The sequence below is a fragment of the Electrophorus electricus genome, chromosome 10 (assembly GCF_013358815.1).
Source record: "Electrophorus electricus isolate fEleEle1 chromosome 10, fEleEle1.pri, whole genome shotgun sequence".
Taxonomy (NCBI): domain Eukaryota; kingdom Metazoa; phylum Chordata; class Actinopteri; order Gymnotiformes; family Gymnotidae; genus Electrophorus; species Electrophorus electricus.
In genome coordinates this window covers 940,001-963,983 of record NC_049544.1, presented here as the reverse complement: position 1 = coordinate 963,983, position 23,983 = coordinate 940,001, and the positions used below count along the sequence as shown (strand labels likewise).

At 47.0% G+C, this 23,983-nt stretch overlaps 3 protein-coding genes across 4 annotated transcripts in view; 1 reads left to right on the top strand and 2 right to left on the bottom strand.

Moving 5' to 3' along the window:
* The first annotated feature begins 480 nt into the window (after positions 1–480).
* Positions 481–8,134, top strand: osgin2 (oxidative stress induced growth inhibitor family member 2). Its single transcript, XM_027011488.2, has 7 exons — positions 481–569; positions 2,617–2,709; positions 2,795–2,931; positions 3,072–3,263; positions 4,369–4,460; positions 5,052–5,179; positions 5,357–8,134. The coding sequence occupies exons 2-7, from the start codon at positions 2,643–2,645 to the stop codon at positions 6,310–6,312; spliced, it is 1,572 nt and encodes a 523-aa protein (XP_026867289.2). The 5' UTR covers positions 481–569; positions 2,617–2,642; the 3' UTR covers positions 6,313–8,134.
* nbn (nibrin) lies at positions 7,857–18,937 on the bottom strand. The gene is made up of 16 exons (XM_027011486.2): positions 18,737–18,937; positions 18,319–18,437; positions 17,946–18,073; positions 17,635–17,794; positions 17,429–17,532; positions 16,227–16,344; positions 14,891–15,081; positions 13,191–13,288; positions 11,460–11,616; positions 11,096–11,362; positions 10,286–10,949; positions 10,142–10,198; positions 9,845–10,006; positions 9,644–9,757; positions 9,488–9,537; positions 7,857–8,354 (listed from the first exon to the last, which is right to left on the bottom strand). The coding sequence occupies exons 1-16, from the start codon at positions 18,765–18,767 to the stop codon at positions 8,324–8,326; spliced, it is 2,451 nt and encodes an 816-aa protein (XP_026867287.2). The 5' UTR covers positions 18,768–18,937; the 3' UTR covers positions 7,857–8,323.
* A 1,178-nt stretch (positions 18,938–20,115) lies between these two features.
* fam189b (family with sequence similarity 189 member B) overlaps positions 20,116–23,983 on the bottom strand; it is a 9,131-nt gene continuing 5,263 nt past the window's right edge. For both annotated transcript variants that reach the window (XM_027011436.2, XM_027011437.2), the window contains 5 exons: positions 23,548–23,831; positions 22,868–22,936; positions 22,411–22,583; positions 21,551–21,685; positions 20,116–21,252 (listed from right to left, as the gene is read on the bottom strand). In XM_027011436.2, coding sequence (XP_026867237.2) covers positions 20,995–21,252; positions 21,551–21,685; positions 22,411–22,583; positions 22,868–22,936; positions 23,548–23,831 — 919 coding nt within the window. In that variant the 3' untranslated portion in view covers positions 20,116–20,994. The remainder of the gene's footprint in view (positions 21,253–21,550; positions 21,686–22,410; positions 22,584–22,867; positions 22,937–23,547; positions 23,832–23,983) is intronic.

The following is a 23,983-nucleotide window of genomic DNA, read 5'->3' as shown; positions in this document are numbered from 1 at the left end:
ATGCTGACTCGTGGTCAAACACTGGGATGAAACATAATGTTATAGATATGGGTCATCTTATGATCGTTCAATCAAACCCCAGTTTTTCAAATCTGTTTTGTTTTTTTTACTCCAGTTGAGGAGCTGTATTACGATACCATAATTACGGAGCCAGTGAAAGAACTCACGTAGGCTGTGTTTTGACCGCAGTCAAAACATTATTATATTATTAATCATTTATGTGTGGTTGAAAAATTCTTTACAAATATTCAAGCGCAGGGTAAAACAGAACCTGTAAGAAAGGCTCGCAGACAAAGACAGCTCATCACGAGTGTCCGTAAACCTATCGACAGCGATCGATTAAGTTTCCTGGTACGAACCTTGCCGAAGCCGCGCGCGCTCGGCACACTCTGGGCTCGTTCGTCATGCCTGCTCGGAGCCGACCGCGCGAGGCTGTCCGCGTGTGATGCTGGGGAGAAGCGACGCGTCCGCCGGCATCTTCGCAGTTTCTCGGGCGGTTCGTCCTTGGCCCAGATTACCCGAGACAGACCCGAGACAGATCCGAGACAGATGCAGATAAGGACCGACAGGTGAGAACATCTCCGCAGGCGCATCATAGTTCATTCTGTCCAGGTGAGCAGTTGTGTGCTGATCCAGGTGCCTGGTCTCCACACGGTCACAGGTGAGTAGCGTTGATATGATTTGCCATGTGACATTTCAATGGAAGGCATGTTTTACTCAGCTATAATGTTTCTTTATGCCTTTGCATGCGGTGGTCCACTCAGCTTGGCTTCACGTACGATGCTAAAAATGTGGCACCATGTGACATAAGACTGTATAGTGAGGAAATCCAGTGAGTCTCCAGCAGTCTGATCTGAATTGAGAAACTAATTTATTCTAACTTATCCACAATTCGATTAAAATTAGTCTACATTAAACTTAGCTACTGCTAAGACATACAGTAAACAATCCCGATTTGTTTAATAGTTGTACAATGTTTCATAAAATAATACATAGAGAAGTAAAAACTATGCAGTGTATTAAGAAAAGTGTATTTTTTAAATTTTATATAATTGCAAACAGGCCTAATAGTTTTATGGATACATTATGCTATACTAACTTTGAAATAATATCAAAGTATAATTTTGGTCTTATTATTACTGTTAGTATCTACTAACCATATTCTAGTATCAGAATTAGAATTATGCAGCTGAAATGGTAGAAAAGCTCTTCTTCTTCAAATATTATAAATGTATGTATTTATTATTTTTTAAGCATTATTTATAAATGCAAGAGTCAGTGTGGGAGTCGACTGCTGGGAGTTGGGGTTTTGAAGAATATGTGTAACCAGGCACACATATACACACACACAGGCCATCCGAGCACTGTTAAATACAAACACCTACCAGCACCACCTTCCGGGGGGTCCTGGTCCTCCCCGCCACACCTGTGAGGAGACTGTTAGACTGGGCAGTGGGGTGGAGGTGCCCCGTCTCTCCCACACCAGCAATCCCCTGCCATCCTAGCTCTGCCTGGGCCTGGAATCCAGCATCCTCGCTTTGAAAAGGATAAAAAGCCATGGTGAAACAAAAATGGACCGAGCCTGTGCAAAGCGCTGACAGCCAGCACACCAGAGACACAAACTCGGGCCGTTCCAGGGGTCCAATTGGGGGGGGGGGGGTGTGTGTCTGTGTGTCCGCCAGAGGCGATGCACTGAGCGTGCTCAAACAGAGCCGCTCGTGATTCACCTTTGTTGGGAGCGAATGCCGTTGTCGTGAGGAACGGCAGCTCCCAACAGGCCCCTCCGTGTGTATGTAGTCACCGTGGCAACTGGGCCTGGTCCACGGACATAGCTATGACTTCGAAAGGCTTCTGCACCTCCAGGTCCACTTCCATCTCCTTCATTGGTTTTGATCTTGTGATACTTTCAAAGCCATTTAGTTTACATCAGCTTTTCTGCACACAAACAAGTATTCGTTCATAATTTCCTGAAATGTAAACAGTACAAAGTGTTAAGCATCAACAGAGCTTTGACAACTTTCAACTGTTGTTTGTTTGTTTTTGTTTTTTTGAAACACTGGTTCTTATTACAAGCCTGTTAGAGGTCCAGCTGTGACCTCTGACCTTTGTTTGATCTGTATAAGAAAGAAATGATCTGTATAAGAAAGAAATAAAACATGTGCATGCATTTCGTGAAAAGGTTCTCGCAGCGTAAACCAATAAAGTAGAAACAGACGAAGGGCCTCAGAATTGTCTGCGTATGCCACTTTCTGTGGAATACTGTTTGTGTTTATTATTACCGGCTTGTTAATGAGTGCGTATCAGGAAGTACTGGTGTGTAAATGTTTGAATGAGGAATGAGGTTACCACAAAATGTCGAGCTCCTTCTGTCGGGGTTACGCCCTGCTTTACAAAGAGAGAAGAACAATTCAAGTGTTCTAGCGGTACCAGAGAAGCTGAGTGTGTCTGGTCACTTATGAAAGTCTGGTGAGTCTTGGCATGTTGAGCTGTTTCTGGAACTTTTAAGGCAAATTTTCACCTGGGGAAACACAGAAGGTGGAAACAGGTGAATTGGTGTGCAACAGAAAGACGAACAGAGAGGCGAACAGGTGTGTAACAGACATCTTGTGCTGGCAGTGCCTGCTCTGGCCCTGGCTGTGACCATGCCTCTTCGGGACAAGAACTCTTTGTCCAGGGACGGCCCTCCAGCGATGCCCGTCGTCATCATCGGTGAGTGACGCTCACGTGGCGCGGCTACAGCTGACAACAGCTTGCCCACAGACCCCCTGACCGTCTCTCCCCAACATCTCCTCAGGTAACGGCCCTTCAGGGATCTGCCTGTCTCATCTCCTGAGCGGGTACACGCCCTATCTAGATGCAGCGCTCGTGCACCCCAACCCCGTCCTTTATCACAAACTACAGGAGGCTAAGCACCTGCCCATCACGGAGCAGGCAAGTTACAGCAAACTTACCAGCAAGCTTAATACAAAAAATGTGAGGTGGGACTGTATATTAAATATGTGTGTGTGTGTGTGTGTGTGTGTGTGTGTGTGTGTGTGTGTGTGCGCGTGCGCGTGTGCGTGTGTGCGAAGGACCTGCAGTACTTGTGTGAAGGTTTAGAGGGCCGCTCTGGGAACCCGGTGGCTGTGCTCTACGACACACTCCTTCACCCAGATGCTGACCGGGGCTTTGAGTTTCCGTCTGTGCTGCAGTGGAGACTGGACAAACGGCACCACATACCCCACCTGATCCTGGGAAAGAGCGCCCCAGGTGGGGCGTGGCACGTGAGTGGCTTTCGACCAATCAGGAGCCAGAGAACTGTGGATCTGTCTAGGCATGCCAGTCAAGCAAGGCAATGTTTCATCAACAGTGTCGAGGGTCATAAAAGCTGTCTGATTACATAATAACAGCCAAATTCACACAATCACTTTTCCTAACTAGTGACTAAGTACAAAAGTGATTATGTTAAACTCTCAGAAAGGTTTCCAGCTGGTAGTTCCTCATTATAACTGATTTTCTCATTGGCCGTTCAGGGAAAAAGGCAAAAAGAAGTTTGCTCAGACGATCAAACCTTAATGAGATTTATGATTGTAAGAATTCCAAAAAAAAAAAAAAAAAGTGACATATCAGCGTGAGATCCTCTCAGCTCCTACACTAGCTGGTGTTTTGTTATCAGGAAAGGCTGGATATTCCAGCTGAATCGCACGTCACGGACGAAGCTGGGAAAAGCTCGACACAGCCCCCATCCCTAGATATGTAGGCAGTCTGAGCATTACCATGGAGAAACATGCCATGTGTGGGGATGCAGCTTGGGACTGGACCCTCAGAACATTAGCGCCAGCACATTCCCCAGAGTCTTGGGCAGGACAGACGCTCTGAACTGGACTGTGGAAACACAGCTATGTTAACGGAGTGACGCGACAGGAGACAGGCTACCTCGCACCCACTTGTACTGACGCTGCTTCATGAACAGACATCTTTACTCTTTACAAAACTCTGGCCTTACTAAAATGTTTGGATTATAGCAGTTTTGTTGCTTTTGATACAAAAGATAATAATGACCTGATTTCATTATTCCAACAAATGTGTTACATTACTGTCATTCAGAGAATTGGTTGAGTTTAATGTTGAGTAAACAAATATTGAAAAAAACTTGCAAATCTGTGTTGTTTTGTACTTAACGGCAGCAGATAACATTTAAACCCCTGGGCAAACCAAGCCAATGCTATTTCCGAACAAGCAATCTGTATTTCTAACACAAAAGTACACTGTGGTACCTTGAACACAGGTGAGCCATCTACAACTAGTTTGGGTCGCAGCGGGGAGAAATTAGTCAGGCACTATGGGTCACCCTGCCTTACCTGATTAAATTCTCCTGCTGTTTCCTAGGCAATGGAAGGTTCTATGCTGACCATTAGTCTGGGGATTTGGATGGAGCTCCCAGGGGTGAGCTACAGGGACGTCAACCCAGCCAAGCGGAGGTACACACCCTGGCCAAAAGATCGGCTCACCATCACTGCTCGAACAGAGAGCAGATGGCGTGTTTTAGGAGCTGTACCCGTGGGACTTGGGGGTGTTGGGTATAGCCATTCAGTGCATTAGTCCCACTCCCCCGAGCCACCATAGATGAGGTCAGCTGCAGACGGACAGCATAATGTGTAAAGGTGTTTTTACTTTGTGTTTTTATTTAATAATGGCATTAATGGTTATTTTAAGCTATTTTTATTTGAACCCTAAAGATATGTTCTTTTATAATTCTTTCATTGACTCCTGTGACACTATCTTAGTTCACTAGTATTCAGACTCTAATCTTTTTGTACTGGCTGTGTTTTGGAGGTATTTTCTGAGGAGATGCCAAAGCTCTGGATAAGAGCATTTGGTAAAAGCCCTAAATGTAAATGTAGATGAACAGAAAACCCACCATCTCCTCCCTTTTTTCATGCAATAATCTCAGTAAAATGTTTTCAGTTGAGGTTGTAAGTGAAAATGTTAACAGCAGAACATGTGCTATTCTCTCTGTGTGTTTGTGAATAGGGTTGTGTGTGCTTAGATGTCTTCGCTTTGTCCTCCAGGGCTGCATCTAGTAACCGGGCCAGTCCAGAGGAGATCGTCTCTTATTATCAGAATTATGTCACTCTCATGGGTCTCCAGAGGAACTTTGTGGAGAACACCTACGTCACATCTGTTCAGAGACTTCACCGTGTTCATGAGAACAGCCTTGCGAAAGAAAACGACAACGGCGATCAGATGAACAAGGCCGATTATGGGACTGGCCATGGCCCCCAAACTGGAACAGACGCTGGTCATGATGGCAAGGAACATGAGAAGAGTCATATCTTAAAGCACGGTACGGAGAACGGTATTGGAAGGGTTCAAGGAGGCGACGGGGAGGACAGATGGGAGAGGAGGGGTGAAGGTACGAGGGAGAGTGCTGTTTCTCAGGGGCTTTGGGAGGTCAGGGGCTACCAGCAGCTCCAGGGCGAGACCCACGTGCCTTTCAGCCTCTTTGCGGAGAACGTTGTCTTAGCCACCGGAGCTTCTGACTCGCCAGCTCGACTGGGCGTGGAAGGGGAGGAGCTTCCCTACGTGTTCCACAGCGTGCGCGACCTCGGCGCGGCCGTCAGCCAGCGCGGAAAGTCAGGCCCCGCATCCGACCCCGTGCTCGTGGTGGGGGCGGGCCTCAGCGCGGCTGACGCCATCCTGTGCGCCTGCGACCATAGCATCTCGGTGCTGCACGCCTTTCGCAAGCGAGCTGACGACCCCAGCCTCATTTTCAAGCAGCTCCCAAAGGCGCTCTACCCAGAGTACCACAGGGTCTACCACATGATGTGCTCTCAGACCCACCTGCCAGCTCCGGTAACCAACCGTGGCGCCAATCCCACCGTTCCTTCTGCTTCCTCGGCGCTGCTCCCAGACTACACCAGCTTCCCGGAACACTGTGTCCTGTCCTTCCATCCTGACATGAGCTGCGTACTGCGCGGGTCCAACGGCGTCCTGAGAGCTGTCAAAGTCTCCATGGTGTTGGTCCTGATCGGGACCTACCCAGACCTGTTCTTCATAAAGGAGAAAGGACAGTACTTGGGTTTGGACTCCAGTAGACCCATCTCCTGCAAGCACAACCCCGTGGACATAAACCCCTATACATTCGAGTGCCGCGCAGAGCCAGGCCTGTTCGCCATGGGGCCCCTGGTGGGGGACAACTTTGTGCGCTTCCTGAAGGGAGGTGCTTTGGGAATCGCAAGCTGTCTGCTGAAGAGATTGAAGAAGATGGAGAAGAAACTTATCGAGGATGGAGGAGGTGGGCAGGGTGGCAGCCCGGGGGGATTCGTCTGAGAACGTTCTGGAAGGTATTGAAAGGAGACGGCAAATTTTGTTTACATGTACGCAGTGGACTTTTCCATGTTTGGATGCGTCTGTTAAACTCTACGACTTTGATAGCATTTTTAAAACGAGTGACGTTCTGCAGAAGAATAAAAGGCAGGAATATAAGCAGCATCTGTTCCTGCTCTTTGAAACGGTAGCAGAGCTTACAGGGATAATGTGTCTATATTTCAGTGTCTCATCTATGGTTTCTAGACGGTTTTCTAGATGTAGTAAAAAATGGTACAATGCCTCTTAAAAATGTTTTCAGACTAAATAGAAGCTCTAGACTCATCTCAGAAAAACACTGCGGTGAGCTGTGCAGGTTACAATAAAAGTGGCTGATCTGGAAATGCCAAATTCCTTCTCTTTCTGGAGAAGGGATTACATAACTGGCAACCCGACCACTTGCATCAGCAGTGGCCAGCTCAGCTCTGTGGAGCGTATGCCGACTGGCTGAGATTATGGTCAGATTTAGCGTTTCCTCTCGGTCTGAAGCCTTGTGTGTTGTGGCAGTAAACCTGTATATCCAAACACACGTGTCATCGCAGCTCGGTTCTTCTGCCCTGGAGTCTTGCCACACCTCCTCGTTCTTGCCCTTAGCATATCTACTGCTAACCCAGGCATGAGCACAGAAGGCTGCAAGCTACGGCTGATACATGAATACTAACTAAATATTTAACTGTCCCAATCATTTCTCACAAGCTTCCATATTAATGTGCACAAATCTATTAAATTCTTATAATTTATATGCAAAGGGGATGCGTATTGAAACAAAAAACGAATCACAGTTGACTCTCGAACCAAAGCTGTAGCCCACCGATGGCTCACCGATTGTCACGTGACATGTACATGGTACACAAGTGCTCCAGTTATTTCAGTCTTCAGTGCCACTAATGGTTATGCTTGCAAACCAGTTTCTGCCTAATGCCTCTTTGTATAGCCAAACGACCATTTAACCAAAGCTGGGCTGGGGCATCTTCCTCTGCATGTTGTTACAGCAGATAAGGGCTGTAGCACAAAAGCATTTGGATACAGGAAGAGTTGTGCCAAAATAAACCTGAATAAATTAACTGCATTTTAGTAGACTCATAAGAAAATGGGACAAATAGTAAACAGGTCCGTGAGACGTGAACGAGGAGAGTTAAATTCCTGACAGCTGTTCTAAATGTGACTGGAATTTGAGTTTTAGACAACTTGGACATGTTGAACCACTTGACCTTGTGAAAAAAGAAAACAAGGTTTCAACGTGTTTTTTTATTCACTATTTTTATTATGGACAAATAAAACTTTTTAAAACTTTTGTTACATTGTTTTCCATCGGTGACTGTAATAAACCTATTCAATAAGCAGAATTTCCATTCAGTTCTATGAATTTGTAATGAAGAACTAGATAGGAATATGGATGTGATGAAGTCTTTTTACAAGTTTAGCAGAATGCTGATAGTTTAGCAAGCAACTTGATGTTTGAAAAGGTTTTTGGTTTTTTTTGAGGGGGATGAATTTCACAAGTCTTCTATAGTGTTCAATTAGAGTGTTTCAAGCCTGAACTTTAGTTTCCAGCCGAAAAACATTATATTTGGAAAAGCTGACAAAACAAACCCAGTTCATGGAACTTATCAGATGTTTCCTCCACATCATCTCTTGGGTGTGAATTTCCTAACACTGGTGCATTTGAAAAGTGACAACTTACAACAGTCAAAACAGATGAACCATGTGAGCAGAGGGAGTGGGAACTCTGTAAAGATGTGTGAAATGTAAACTTTTGCCAAGCTCGTATCTTAACAAGAACACACAACATAGTTAAGGCCTCACTTATTGGCAACATTGCACACAATTTCTCTGATGATCCAGAATTTATTTTGGGTTTGGTGGGGTTGGGTTCGGTTTCAACTGCTCTAAATGTTTTTGGTTGAGAACTTGCAAAATATTTTAAAAATTGATGTTGAGTATGCCGATCACTGAAGTTTCCAGAACGATTACCTCATCTTCTTTTAGTCGGCTTTGGATTGTACCTAAAACAAATGAGAAAAACAAAAATGATCAGAATAGTTGAGCTATAAAAACTACAAATTTATAACACTCCATAACCAATGTGAGAATCGGAAATGGGGCAGATGAATATTGTTTAAAACCCATCAAACCAGACTTCTCTTCAGTAAAGCACGTCTGGAGATAACAGAAGTGAACAGACGACTTCAGAGGAGGCAGAGCGAGCGTGAGGGAAAACTGTAGTCTCTCCATGTGATGTTCCCTCGCCACGGTTGATTGGCTAATGCTTATAATTCAAAGATCAAACAGTTGAACAGTTGTGTGTGTGTTCTGCTTTGGCAGCAGAAATGTAACCACTTTAAAGCAAGCCTTACACTTTAGCCAGATTCTGTCTCTAAGCAACCCCCTCGAACGAACCCTCACCCCACACTTCCCTAACACGGCCCCACTCTCTGGAGACAGCTGGTGACGTGAGCTCACGTGTGTTCTGCACACTAACAGGACATTCATCACTTATCCAGATACCCAAATACGGACACAATATGCACAGTGTAAAATGTTTAGTCATGCAATGAATTCAAATTAAGCAATATTACTTTTCACCCATTTGTTCTTGATTTCTTCCTGTATCTTTTAACACATTAAGCAGTTCCTCTTACAAACTAAAACACTCTTCATACCAGATTTCTTTACGATGTGTACGATATACCATCTCAACGATATTTATTCCAAAACATTTGTGTACAACACCTCCACCATTGTTCGCTAGCAATGAATTCTCTATTCTGTATCTAGGTCAGGTTTACTGTATTACACCCCTGGGTGTGTTTGGAAGCAGGCGTCCCTGATGCCATTCTATTGTGTGTGTGTTTGGACCTGGGCATTCCCGTGGACGTTCTAATGTGTGTTTGGATCTGGGCGTTCCTGTGGCTGTTCTAATATGTGTATGTATAAATGAGACAGCAATGAGTTATGTGCTCTTCAGAAACCGGAGCTGACGGAGAATGAGGTGGACATGGAGCAACAACAGCCAACGTCCCTGCTGAATTCCCCTCACGTTTACTCAGCGGCGGCGCTCAACATCGAACCTCCAACACGGCAGCCAGACGTCACTCAGGTTGTAGCTGAGGCATAAAAAAACCGAACCAAAGCGTACCTGAACAAGTCGAGCCCCAGAGCCTCCTCATATTCCTGCTGCTTCTCCTCCTGAAACAAAGAGAGGCAAGGTCACAGACACACTGCGCACAAACACTTCCTCCTAATCTTTCTTCTCCTCTCTTGTACTTATTCACTCAATCGCTCTCTCGCTCACCTTCGCTGCATCTCTCAGCCACTCCTCCAGTTCAGCATTCTTGCTGCGGTTGTGAGCCACCAGGTCGGAGCCACCGATGATGCTGGGTAATCCGTGGAGGCCGGGCACGGGCAACTGTTGCACACGAGCAGAAGGAAATTAACCAAACCCGCCCCAACCAGCAGGTTGACCTTTAATCCCAGCCGCCGTCCCGGGCCCCACCTTGCGGAAACGCTTGAAGTTCTTGTCGTTGGGACCGCAGCTGTGTAACGGGTAGGGTCTTGGTCTGCAGGGGGCACTCAATGTCAGGACCTTAAACTGAATCTGCATGACCTTGGTGGGAAGCTCGGGGTCGTTCTTGGGGCCAGTCGCCGAGCTGGTGGTCTACAAACCAACAATCGCACCGTCACAAGTCTGTGTTAGAGCGCAACTCACTGAAACAGCCCTAATTAGGGGCTTTGATAGGATGATTAAGTTAACTGATTAATAAGCATTTCCCTCTGTGTCTGGAAACCTCACCGTGGGGTCTTGCTTGATTGCTTCCACTTTTCTGGTTCTGACAAAGCTATCTGGAGCCTAAACGCAAACCAAACACCTTGGAATCACGACACTGACATAGTTCAAACAGACACTGGTGATGAGTCAACAGAAAGCCGTGCTCACCACAACGAGAGACACGTCCTCTTCTTTAACATCCTCTGACTCTGGTCTCTCAGCCCTGTGTGCAGAACTACACTCTTCCCGCCCCAAATCTGGCCTTTTATTGGCTGAGCCCAGTGGCTTCTCTTCAGAGTCTTGACTGCTATTGGTTACGCTTAGCCCTTTGTTCTCCAAGCCCCGGCCCTTATTGGCCATGCTTTGCTGTTTCTCCGCCCTGCACTGGTTGCTGGGCGCACCGACGTTCTCACCCTGATCCACACGCTGTTTCTTATTGGCCGCAGACTGCAAGGGTTCGTCCATGTCCACAGACATGATGGACTCAAGCTCGTCGAGAGACACGTCCAAATGGGACACATCTGCAGACACCTCTGGGCCAGACGGTTTGCCCAGCTCCGGTTCCTTCCTCTTCTTCGCTCCGGAGATCCGGCTCAGATAACCCCCGTTCCCGCAGTTTTCTCCGAGCCCGGAACCCAAACCCACACTGGCGCTGAACTCGGGACGCTGGGGGTTGCCGCGCTGGCTCTGGTCCGCACACCTACTGACGGGATCCAGGCTCACAGACGCAGCAGAGTTAGAGCTCTTCATCTTCCTGTCCTCCTCTTCCTCGCTGTCTCGGCGGGAGAGCTTGGCCTCGGACAATGGGGAGTCAGTATCGGTCTCACGCACCCTGGACAGAGACACATCAAAGAAAATCTAATTAAATCCCTCAACTAAGTACAAACACTTCTACATGATTTGCAACACACATCTCCAACACACTCAACACGTATGAGCTACATGTGTTGCGGTCTGGGTGTGGTACTGGTGACGTGCCTTTTTTTATTGACAGCCTGGAAGTAGCTTGTGAGGGATGATTGTTTCTGGGGGGATCTTTTAAGTGTCGCGCTGTCTGGCTGGGTGGGGGCCGACCGTGGTGCGGTGCCCGCGCTCCGACCCCCAGGGATACCTGCGTCCGCCTTCCCGCTGGAACACAGCTGTGGATTCACGGATTCTGGGATGGTGGGCGAGCCCAGTGCACACGCCTGTCTGGGCCGTCTCTCTGGGGTCTCTCCGATGACGGCGGCCCCGCCCGCGTCTACCCTGCAGAGGTCGAGGGTCAGTGGAAACACTACGAGAATATGTGGAGTTTCCTTGTGGCATCAAGCTGGCATATCACCAAGTGTAATGGCCAACCTACCCCCGATGCCCTCTGACCTTCCCGCCGACGCCCTGTGACATTTCTGTGTTGGCTACATAGGCTGTGATGTTCTGGGAGACTGCAGGAAGCGTAGTCTCATCCACTGTGGCATTCTGGGACATCGATGCTCCAGGGATCAGTGGAGCTCGAACAGATTCTACAAGATTGTATGACATGACGTTAGAGAACGTGGTTCTGTCACTGCTGGAAACTTCTTCAGACTGATGCTGTAATGATTAGTTAGTGTTTCATCAGTCAACACAAACACAGATGCTCCTTATTTTGCATAATACTACAGTGCCAATGGGAGTACTCAAATTTATGATTGTTAAAATAAACCTGAGAGACAGAATATCAACAAAGAAATCCGAAATAAAAACTTTAAATAATGGTTATAAATTAATGTGTATTTGATTACGTGAAATAAGTATTTGATGCTCAAGCAATACACGACTTGGTACTTGGTGGAGAAACCCTTGTTGGCAAGCAGAGGGGTCAGACGTTTCTTGTAGTTGGTCACCAGATTTGCACATGTCTCAGGGGGGATTTTGGCCCACTCCTCTTTACAGACACTTTCCAAATCCTGAAGGTTTCGAGGATGTTGCTTGGCAACTTGAATCTTGAGCTCCCTCCACAGATATTCTATGGGATTAAGGTCCAGAGACTGGCTAGGCCACTCCAGGATCTTAAGACACTGCTTTGTTGCCTTGGCCATATGTTTTGGGTCATCGTCATGCTGGAAGACTCATCCACGACCATCTTCAATGTTCTGGCTGAGGCCAGGAGGTTCTCATTCAGTATTCTACGCTACATGGCCCCGTTCATGTGCCCCTCAACGCAGTGAAGTTTTCCTGTACCCTTAGCAGAGAAACAACCCCAAAGCAGAATGTTACCACATCCATGTTTGATAGTGGGGATGGTGTTCTTGGGGTCATATCCAGCATTTCTCTGCCTCCAAACACGGCGAGTCAAGTTGATGGCGAAGAGCTCATCTCACCACATGACATTCTCCCAAGTCTTCTCTGAATCATTCAGGTGTTCACTGGCAGACTTTAGACGTAGGCCTGTGCATGAGCCTTCTTGAGCAGAGGGACTTTGTGGGCTCTGCAGGATCTCAATCCATTACAGCGAAGTGTGTTACTAATGGTTTTCTTGGTGACTGTGCTCCCAGCTCCCTTGAGATCATTAACAAGCTCCTCCCGTGTAATTCTGGGCGGACACCTCACCTTTTTCAGAATCATCCTTACCCCACGAGGTGAGATCTTGCACGCAGCTCCAGAGCAAGGCTGATTTACTGTTATTTTGTATTTCTTTCATTTTTGAATTATCATGACAACAGTGGTCCCTTTATCACCAAACTTCTTGCTGATGTTCTTGTAGCCGATTCCAGCCTTGTGCAGGTCTACAGTCTTGTCCCTAACGTGCTTTGACAGCTCTTTGGTCTTGCCCATGGTGGTCCAGTGGTTTGAATGGAAGAGACTGATTCTGTGACAGGTGTTTTTTATACACACAACGAGGTGAGATTAAGAGTACTTTCTTAAAGGGACAGAACTAATTTGTGTGCCTCATGGGCACATGACCAGTCATTGGGGGTCAGATTTCTTGCTGGTTGGTAGGGGGATCAAATACTCATTTCACATAATCAAATACAAATTAATTTATAACCTTTATTTAATGTTTTTATTTTGGATTTCTTTGTTGATATTCTGTCTCTCTGTGTATTCTGCTCACCAGAATCCAAAGAGATACAGGGATTGCAGTAAGTCTGACTGTTAAAATAGATGGCTGCCAATCCAATCTCAGATTCAGCGATGAAGCGTAAACCACTTCTGTTGCAGAGAGAGAGAGAGAGAGAGAGAGAGAGAGAGTAAATTAATACACAGATTCGCTGACTCAGGAAAGGGAACAGAAAAACAGCTTCTTCCTCCACACAGTCCAGCACAGTCACTTAAAAAGCCAAGATCATAATTCAGCTAACACACGAGCGTGAATGTGTGTGTGGACGGTGACATGCGTTACTCCAACTGCCCCGCAGAGGCAAAGTAACGCTTCAAACCCTCCAGCACGCAAACACACGCTTCATATGTGTGTCTAATCAGACTACAGTGCCCTCTGTGTTTAAGTGAGACCTTTACTCTGTGATCCACAGGCTGGATTTTGGGTGATCGTGCTCTCTCATAAGGCGAACAGCAGCTGTTAGTGAAACCTACGTTTCAAATGCACACATGCCGCTATCGATGTTCCACCTAGAGAATTCCAGCGTGCTTCAGGAAGAACATGGCAGCGTAGCTCTCAACATTAGAGATCACCTGACCTGAACGATGCATCGCCTGCCTAGACCTGTACCATGACTTTCTGGGAAATCTACTCCCCTTCAAATTCACCTTGCAGCGATTAGACAATAACGCACATTCAAAACACCAATGAAACTATTTTGTATTAAGTGTGATGTTGTAAGACTAGTCCTACAGCCTACCTGGAGGTTTTAACCAGTCTGATGTGAGAAGAGGTTGAGGATGAGTCACGCCATTCTGTGTGTGACTGATCAGAGAGCTCAGATATTCTGCTGGTTTTTATATCTTATTGTTCTGTTTATATATATTAACCACTGCAACAGACATCTTTTCTTTTTTGCAATTAAAACAGCAAGAGTTCACGAAAGAGGGGATCGCCCCGAAAATGTAGCACTTCGTTGGCTTTGGTCAAAATATCTGTTTCCATGGAAACAAGTGATATATGCACATAAGGTGCAGTTTCAGTGATGCTAATGAAGTTGTAACACTTAAACCTGCTAACAGCAGCCATGGCCAGAACAATCTCAATCACACACTGCAGTCACTGCACAGATGAGACTCTGTGGCAAGTTCCCTGGCATTATCAGAAGTCACCAAACCTCCATCATTCTCATCCTCTTGCTCAGGTCGTAAAGACCCCAGCCGGGTCGGGGATCCATAGAAACCCCTTAAGGAGTCCGCCTTGACCTCCCAGAATGGCGAAAACTACTCAACACTGCCCTCCAGTGGCTGTTTAAAGATACCACGTTTGAGCTGAGACAACATTGGTGTTTAAAAGGTGGTTAACCTTAGTTGTGCCCTTGCAGACTTGGCACCTTAGCTAGGAACACAGATGATCCTGTCCCTGTATGTTTAGAAGTAGCTAGTGATTTTAAAAGGCTTTGCCAGAGTTGATAACATTATAGTTAATAAGACCCTGAACAGGGGAGTGAGATGTCAAATTAATCATACAGCTTCCTTTACAGAAGAACAGTAAGTTGTCAGGTAATTTATATTTTTAATTTAAAAGGAGTCACCAGCATAACTTCCATTGTGAGTAACCTCTGCCTTGATGAAAGGAGAGAACAGATTTGTTCAGAGTTTTGCTGTCCGAGCATCTTTCATTCCTTCAGACCAGCAGGGCAGTCAGTGAGGTACCTGTGTAAGACCTGGCCCACAGACTCCACCCACTTCTTGGTGGGCAGAGTTAGCAGCGCTTGGGAAGATCCCGTTTCCACACTGATGACACAAGTCCTCGGAGATTCCAGAAGGGACAGAGGAACGGACCCCTCCTCCAAACGTTCCCATTTCCCACCTCCACAGCTGATGGTCGGACTTAAACGTTTCATCTGAAACACACACACAACAAAACACTAATAAATATCAATTCTGTTTACCTTCATGTTCATATATCAGTATCCCCTCACACTCTGCTAACCAACATCCTGCACAGACAAGACTAAAAACGTGACAAGACTAAAAATCCCAAGCTTTTCCATGTATGATACCAGTCAGTGTGTGCATGCACTGCATAGCTGTGTGTAAGATAACACCCTACCCTACCACCTTCACCGGCTCACAGAACTGTAGACAAACGCAATAAAAGGTTCACAATACCATGACATACTCAACACACCAATTCATCTACAAGTTTCCGGAACGATGAGAAAGCCAAACGCTGATGGTGATCGCACACACTTTGGTAACAACAGCATCACACTGAAAACGTGTGCAAGGACGTTTTAAACCCCTTTATAGGTAAGATGTGGGAAAAACCATCATAGTTCATTGTAAGGACAGAGCCCTGTGTATTCTCCATCGTAGAGGATCTGTTCAAGGCTTTAACAATCACTCTTGTCTGAATTTAAAAAAACAGGCAGATGTGTAAAGTGCTGCTCCACTAAACTGATGGCCAACACAGGGCAAGACATGTGGGGCTGCTCTTAGTTTGGGGGTAAAAATTAGCTTTACGGCATCTTGAGCCACATTCTGTGACTGAGGAGACCCAACGAAGACAGTAACACAGATTAACATGCCAACTTCAACGTGTATCAGACCCACAGGAGGGCTTTGTCTAGTCCGAAAAACAAAACGAGCTGGAGAACGTCACAAGATTAAAACGTTTTTTAAAAAATGACTTTTTCAGTGACTAATTACACATGGATATAAACAACTGTACTATGAATAATAAACACCAACATCTGCAATAAACTAAACGTGGGTATGTGATGAGCCGTACAGTTTCTAACTGAGCACCAACACTATCAGTACAGTTGTGTAAGAATGACGTGGTGTCTGAAGAACTCAAAGACTTTTGAACCTTCGAGACACAGTACACACCCGGAACGCCTTTACCCTGCGGTATGCCTTTTCTGGATTCAAGCCATCTTGTATTGTACTTGTCACGCAAGGTATTATATTACAAATAAAAGTGCATAAACCTCTTTAAAAAATCCTGTTAAATGTTTCTGAGCTAATTGAAAGGGGGTCTCGCCTGCTTGGTGCTGAGGAAGACAAATGTTTTGTCCCTGAACAGGGTCTTTCTCTCCATGTGTGGGTGGAGGTCCACGGGTTTCTTGGTCAAACTGGGCTCGCCCATCTCTGGCCTGAAACTGGGCCAGAAAAGAACACAGAGTAGGTTGATCATGGGTTCCTGTAAATCTGATTTGATCAGAAACATCTGACCACTACTTAAAAAAAAACAAAAAACAAAAAAACATTTCTTCATCTAATTTTATTTTTTAAAAACATTTCCAGGACGTCTCACACATTGCAAGCCTGCCACCACCACACGTCTGGCTCACCATTCATCCAGGGCTGTCCACACACTACTTGGTCTGCCTGTTATTGTCTAGTTTTACAATGGCAGTGTTTGTCAGCCAGAGGACGATGCCCCCGCTTTGAGTCTTGGTTCCTCTCAAGGTTCTTCCTCAAGCTCTAGGGAGTTTCTCCTCACCACTGTCTCCCTTGGCTTACTCACGGGGGGCTTGCACTCCGACATCTGTAAAGCTGCTTTGTGACAACGGCCGTTGTAAAAAGTGCCATATAAATAAATTTGACTTTTTACCCAAATCTACCACAGCCACACGTCTGACCCAAGAGACATGCAGTGGGATGTCTAGCCACTTGTCTGGCCTGGGAGATTCTTGGGGGGGGGGGGGGGGGTGTACCCAAGACGCACGGTGGGGGAGAGCTACCCAAGATGCATGGTTGTTACCCAGCATGCCCGTTGGGATGTTTTACAAATGCACATGCAAATCGGTATGAGGGAGCAAAGAAAATATTCCACAACCATGACGCTTCACTGAAGGAACAAAAGGCGTCCAGACTCCTATGAGCGGTGAATACTGGACTAGTATTAACAGAAAAGCCACTGCAAGTTCAGCACAACTCCTGCCCAAGTTTGTGAGTTCTACTGTCACAGCTGAACATAGTAAACTGATCTCAGAAACACAATAAACAGTAACCCAGAAAAACTCCAGGTGATGTGAGCAGGGAGGAACAGAAAACCACCCCACACACGCAGCGGCACGACGTGCATACTAAATTCTAAACACGTTCTAAAAGTGTCGAAGTCAAATTCAGCTGGGTCTTAACACTGCTGACTGAGTAGTTATAGAATTCAGTTGTTTAAACTCATTCAGGACTTCAAATAAAAAAACCCCACCAAGGCATTAAACTTAGGAGAGCCCCTACCTCTCCAGAGTCGGAAGCGCATCCCTCCGCTGAACGGCACGGGAGAGCTCGGTGAAGAACTCCGGTGTCACGATGGGTCGGCAGGACAGGAGAGCGCAGATGGTCTGCACATGGAACAGTAGCCTTGCTTAGTAGGCTTTTGCTCTGGAGGTTTTTTTTTCCCATGCACCAACATTACAGGACAGGGAGGGTGCTGTGCTCCTGACCTTAATGGTGACCTTCAGGACAGGCATGGCGAGATGTGTGCAGTCCTGCGTCCAGGTGCTCACCAGGCGACCCCCGACAGCCTGCACAGCCTGAGAGAGGGACGCCTTCCCTTCCGCGACCACACATGATGAACAGACGACCACAGAGTCCAGCTCCAGCCTGAGAAAGATGAGAACGCAAGACACGGCGCACGCCTGCTTTTTAACGTTTTTACAGTAGTGCACAAGCTTGTCTGTTACGTTACAGCATGTCACGTTTCAGCTGCGTCTGTCAAAACCGAAAGTCTTCATGGGTGTGAGGTAACACAGACCTAAACTTGCTCTGGAAGACGCCAAACGTGAGTCTGTCTCCAAAACGCAGCGTCCTGGTAGATCCCGTCGCCAGCTGCTCGTCGTTGACAAACGTGCCATACTTGGAGGTGTCCTTCACCGTGACCGCCTGCAAAAAAAGCACAGCAAAATTACACCTGGCTGTCAATGTTTATGCCTAAATGTAAATGATTAAATATATTCATTACTCAGATCAATGTTTTCAAGGCCCTTGACAATGTAAGCTATAAAACAATTAGTTAAATAATAGAAACGCTCAGATTCAAATAGTACAGAGGTAAACCAGTGTACAAGGCCAAAGCGATCACACATAATAATGATCACCGTTTTGCTTCGTATGTTTTTGTTTCTCACCTGCTCGGTGACCGTTAGGTGCGCGTGCACGCGACTAATCGACTGGTCGTTGGACAAAAGGACGTCACAGTTCTTGCGACCCACTACGTAGTCCTGACCGGGGAGCAGGCGGATGACGTCTGCAACCCAGGACACAAGCGCCGTGTTAAACGCGTGATGTCGCGTTATGCCTCGTTAGCGCGCACCGCCACCGGGACCGGGACCGGGACCGGGAAGTCACAGTAAGGCCGCGCGCGCTCAGTGACGCACGGACCACGGGAGGTTGCTGCTCGTCTCCGGACGCGTGCCGCGTGCCTAACGTGGCGTGCACGGCAGCAGGTACCCGCGCTGCGCATGCGCATCCGCGTCCGCAGCCACAGCGACCCGCCGCGGGGCGCCTGAGCTCGCGTGGGTGAAACGCGTCACTGCGCGCAGATACCTGCTCTGGACTCCGCGCGAAGCTTCCACATGACGCCGTCTCGGGGACACAGCGCGAGCCTGGAAACGTTACGCGCTCACACGCACGTTCCTCTGAACTCTGACTCCGGTCTGCAGGGCTCCCTACTTCCGCTGCAGAAAGGCAGAAAGGCAGACAGGCGAGCCGACGTGACAACTTCCTGTGTGACGAGGCATTCTTCAGTTTCACGATAAAAGTCTGCAAACACGTGGCACATTGTCACCCGAAAAAAAAAAAAAAACATTATTATTTGCTGAAAATAAACAGACGGGAATAGAGATAAATGATCACTTTTATGACACCATGCAAAATAGTACGTATCACAAAAATGAATGTAGATTATAGATTTATTCAGCATGTTTTAATACATAACCTACATTAAAGGTTTATTAAGATTGTTAAGATTTTATTTAGGCATGTGGCCAGTTTAACAATGTCCCCATACAACCAGTGTAAAGACTACATTACACGTGCCATGAACTTTCATTTTCCCATTATATCACACTAGAGTGCAGCACAGGAGGTATGAATTGGAACATTATTTTCGAGTTGTTTTCAGTTGTTTACTGTGCCAGTGAAGTAATCTTCAAATCATTGTCTTTATTTAACAATGTTTTAATTTCTGGGTAGCCTGCTACTCAGGTCTTTTTGCCAGGGCTGCAGAACATGACAATCTAGTCAACAAAATCTTTTTAGAATTGTTTCCTTAAAATAAACTGATTTGACTCTTAATTGACTGGGCTATGGTAAGAAAGTTTAAGAGATATGTTTCTTAAAATAAGTATCAGTACAATATTTTAATGTCCCCATTCCTTCTCATATTTTAAGTTATAGCTGTACAATGGATTTTGCACTTTGTAAATTTATTGCCAGAGCATGTTTTTCATGCGTTAAAGGAATCATGTCCTGGACCTTTTCTACCCAAAAGTTCATAAAACTTTTCTTATGTTCTTCTCCTTCTTCTCCTTGTGTGTGTGCTCACACGTGTGTGAGCGCATGCGTGAATGCATAAGCCTCTGATGCATGCAGAGACATTTTTTGGGGGCAATTTTTACACAGCCCAAGAATCAAGATTCCGGAATAAAAAAAGACCAATGCAGAGGATGGAGGCTCATGGTTACACTGGAGCATGAGCATGCCCTTGCAAAACACAGCCAGTGCATCCAGTTCACCCTCACACTCAACCTCAGACATGGAGTGAAATATAGAAGGAGGAGATATATAAATGCTTGTGTGTTTCTGTGTGTGTGTGTGTGTGTGTGTGTGTGTGTGTGTGTGTGTGTGTGTGTGTGTGTGTGTGTGTGTGTGTGAGTGAGAGAGAGAGAGAGAGAGAGAGAGTGAGTGTGTGTGTGTGTGTATGTGTGTGTGGTTGGAAATACTTTTTTTTCTTCCAAAAATAGCACTGTTGCATGGCTTTTAAAGAAAATGTGCAAATATGATTAGTCTATGATCATATGTAGATGGCTGGTAAAAACAGTGCTAGCTGACCTGGTCTCGTAACGCAGATGAGCGGTAATATTCTTACATAAGATACTTGGTGTAGAAGCATGTGAGGGGAAGGAGCAGTTTTGTTACATACAGTGTAACGGCCCTTTGACATTCACAGTCCTGCAACAGGAAATACACACACTTACAGGTGGCTTCAAAACCTGCTGAAAGGATCCAGTGCATTTACTAGAACTAATGCCAAGATATGCATACGAAGCTCTAGGATTGTAATGGAGGATTTGTGTGTGTGTGTGTGTGTGCATGCATGCTCCAGTGCCAGTTCCACAAAGACACAGTGAGTGGGTGGATGTGGGAGTGGAGTGTCTATGAACAGACAGGTAGGGAGAAGCTGTAGAAGGGTGAGGACTCGTGGGTCTGAGCGAGAGTGCTGTTGTGTGTTCCAGACGTAGAGAGAGCGGTGGATGTGCACTCCAGAACATTCCTTTACAAATGGAGGGTTCTTCATTCAGCAGGATTAAACCAGTTAAGACCTTACACTGGGAATGTCCTTTAGCTCGCATTGGCCTGTGCGGACTAACTGGGAAGACTCATTAAGGAAAATCCTCATCAGGTCTCTCTCCTTTCTGTGAAGTGTTAGAATGTTATGGTGGGTTAGTGACATTTTCCCACGGCCTGGCTGATCCCAGCGTCCCATATTCCAGCACAATCCTCAGATCGGAGTCACCTCTCCTCTGCTCCTTCCTGACCTCACTACCGCATTCCTCCGTGAAAGACACCCCGCCTCCCTGTGCTCAGAGCGCCGACTCTGAGTAGAGAGCGCCAGCTGACTCGTGTGGAGGTGGGCGGAGCCTGCGCAGCAGCTCGGCAGACGTGAAGCTTAGGTCGCCACAGCTGCGCAAGTGGATGCCCTCTGACCTCACGGGGTCATAGTCACGGGGACGGCTGCTATGGCGACTCTCACTGTGTGAGTGGTGGTGCCCCCGGCGATGGCAGTGTACATGTGGCTGGTACTGCTGCCCCCTGCTGGCTCCCCAGGTGGCACGCAAGATCTACACACACGCACACACACACACACACGCACACACACGCACACACACGCACACACACAATATCTACATTAGCTCCGTCAGGCTTATCTAAAGTCATTTTGGGGTCACCCAGGACTGCTTGTACCTCACAGGTCATGGCGAAGACAACGCATGAGCCACAGAAGGCCTGTTTTTGGAATAATGACCTCACCTGGAATAATGACCTCACCTGGAATAATGACCTCAGCTGTAATAATGACCTCAGCTGGAATAATGACCTCACCTGGAATAATGACCTCACCTGGAATAATGACCTCACCTGTTCAAGTGGCAGGCTCCCCTCTCCGCCGACCTTCCTCTTGGGTCCCTGGCTGCAGTTCCCAGCGTGCTCCGCGGCAGGGCCAAGGTTCCGCTTGGATCTCTGCAGGAGACGCTGCACCAGCACTCTGGTTACCTGCATCGCGCGATGAGAGACCTGCATCAGCACCGACTCCACACCGTGTGTACGGGACACAACTCCCATATCCCAGCAGCGTTTCCAGAGAGCGCTCGTTCTTTACGTCACGCTGACTAATGCCCAGCGAGCATAAACGGAGGAACGCAGCAACTACCGCTATTTTCTGCGGCACTTTTCTCTTTACATAATATTATATCCAGAGACGCTGTTTGTAATATAAAAATAACATGGTGTTACACTGTCGCAACCAGTAGACCCTGCATCCCTGCTGATGTTGCTAACGTCTTTAACACGTATCTAGAAAGGCAAATATCTAGCAAATAACAGCAATGACTGATTAGAACAGTGACTGGTTAATTACAACTTAGCAAAAGCAAAAAAGCTTTTCTAGGGTCATTAGCATCAGAAAAGGGTTTGTTAGTTTACAGCTGAGAGAAACAAAATTGGTCAGTTGGTCTGATAGCAAGCAATCGGGGATAAACAGCTCCAGTGAATTTACTCCTCAGAATTTTTTACAACAGATGTTGTCCAAAAGCAGCTTCACAAATCGCCCCCAGTGAGCAAGCCAAGGGGGACAGTGGTGGGAAAAAAAACTTACTGAGCCTCAACAAGTTAGACACAGTATCAGAGAAGAGAGGTGGGAGATATAAGTATTCCTGGTGCTTACAACTCGACTGCTGACCGCAGGTGAACGAATCTCGTCACCTGAGCCTCAAACTCACCTTCAGGTCTCCCAAGGATCGCGTGCAGTCTTTGGGGACGCGCAGAGAGCTGCACTGGGCCTGTTTGCAGGGCAGCCGCTCTGTGCCAGCTTTCAGGCTGCCCTTCCGGGGCAGCGCACCAAGGGGCGCCAAAGGCAAGCACTGCCTCTGCAGACACGCCTCCAACGAGCGACCTGGGCAAAAACACACGCCTGTCAATCATTCTTATACCAGAATAAATTAAATATCTTTTAAAATATAAAAATGCAAATGATCTGAAATCTTTTTTTCTTTTTTTTTCTTTTTTTTGGATTTGGATTTTTTACAAATACAAATACATCAGACATTTCACTGTAATTTCACTTGCACACATTATAATATAAAATATTTCAGTTTCATGAAATTTGTATGATTTAGGAAGAATGTGGAGATTTGACAATAACATGGACAGTTGTAGATGTGAGTGAGTGAGCTGTACCTGCATCTGATGAGGTATGACAACCCCCCACACACACACCTTTACTGCCTACCGAGCCGCTGAAGTCACCTGAGGGAAAGACAACCTCATTGTTTACACAATATGTACACACACGCACACACATGCATGCACACTGACACACACGCACACACACACACGCACACACACACGCACACACACGCACACACACACACACACGCACACAGACGCACACAGACGCACACAGACGCACACACACACGCACACACACACGCACACACGCACACACATGCATGCACACTGACACACACGCACACACACACACGCACACACACACACACACACACGCACACACGCACACACACGCACACACACACACACACACACGCACACACACACACGCACACACGCACACACGCACACACACACACGCACACACGCACACACGCACACAGACGCACACAGACGCACACAGACGCACACACATGCATGCACACTGACACACACGCACACGCACACACGCACACACACACACACACACACACGCACACACATGCATGCACACTGACACACACGCACACACACACACGCACACACACACACACACACACGCACACACACACACACACACACACACACACACACACGCACACAGACGCACACAGACGCACACAGACGCACACAGACGCACACACTTGCACCTGTGTTGGTGGAAGAACTCAGGACTGGTTCGCTGTGGGACCTGACTAGTGAAATGGGGCCATCACTTTCCCTTCTGTCCCGCCCTGCCCTCTGATGGACGCACGGCCCGACGTGTATGACAGGAGCTGCCAGAGAGGCAGGAGTGCGCGGCCTGGTGGTGTCGGAGGTGCAGCGACAGCCCGGGATCTCCGGGGCTGACGACCCCTGAGAGGTGGAGCTGCCTAGCATCTGCAGCTGAGAACAGCTACTGGATAACACGGTGTGGCGTGGCATTAGCGGAGACCTATGAATAAGATCAAACCCATTACTTAACCACAAAAAACATCCAGCCACTCGCTTCATATCTGGCTCCACAGCCTCTCGCTCCAAACGTGGACATGTTTCATACTTGCTGCTGTGAAATAATTGACAAGCAAAGAGGAATGAGTCCTTGTA

What these genes read in the sequence shown, in the direction of transcription:
- osgin2 (XM_027011488.2), top strand. Translation starts at nt 2,643, where the DNA reads ATGCCTCTTCGGGACAAGAACTCTTTGTCCAGGGACGGCCCTCCAGCG. An exon ending in GATGCCCGTCGTCATCATCG is followed by an intron (nt 2,710 to 2,794) that starts GTGAGTGACGCT and finishes ACATCTCCTCAG; the next exon opens with GTAACGGCCCTTCAGGGATC. An exon ending in ATCTGTTCAGAGACTTCACC is followed by an intron (nt 5,180 to 5,356) that starts GTGTTCATGAGA and finishes GAAGGGTTCAAG; the next exon opens with GAGGCGACGGGGAGGACAGA.
- nbn (XM_027011486.2), bottom strand. Translation starts at nt 18,767, where the DNA reads ATGTGGAAGCTTCGCGCGGAGTCCAGAGCAG. An exon ending in TCGCGCGGAGTCCAGAGCAG is followed by an intron (nt 18,438 to 18,736) that starts GTATCTGCGCGC and finishes CCTGGGTTGCAG; the next exon opens with ACGTCATCCGCCTGCTCCCC. An exon ending in CTGGGGCTCGACTTGTTCAG is followed by an intron (nt 8,355 to 9,487) that starts GTACGCTTTGGT and finishes CATTTGTTTTAG; the next exon opens with GTACAATCCAAAGCCGACTA.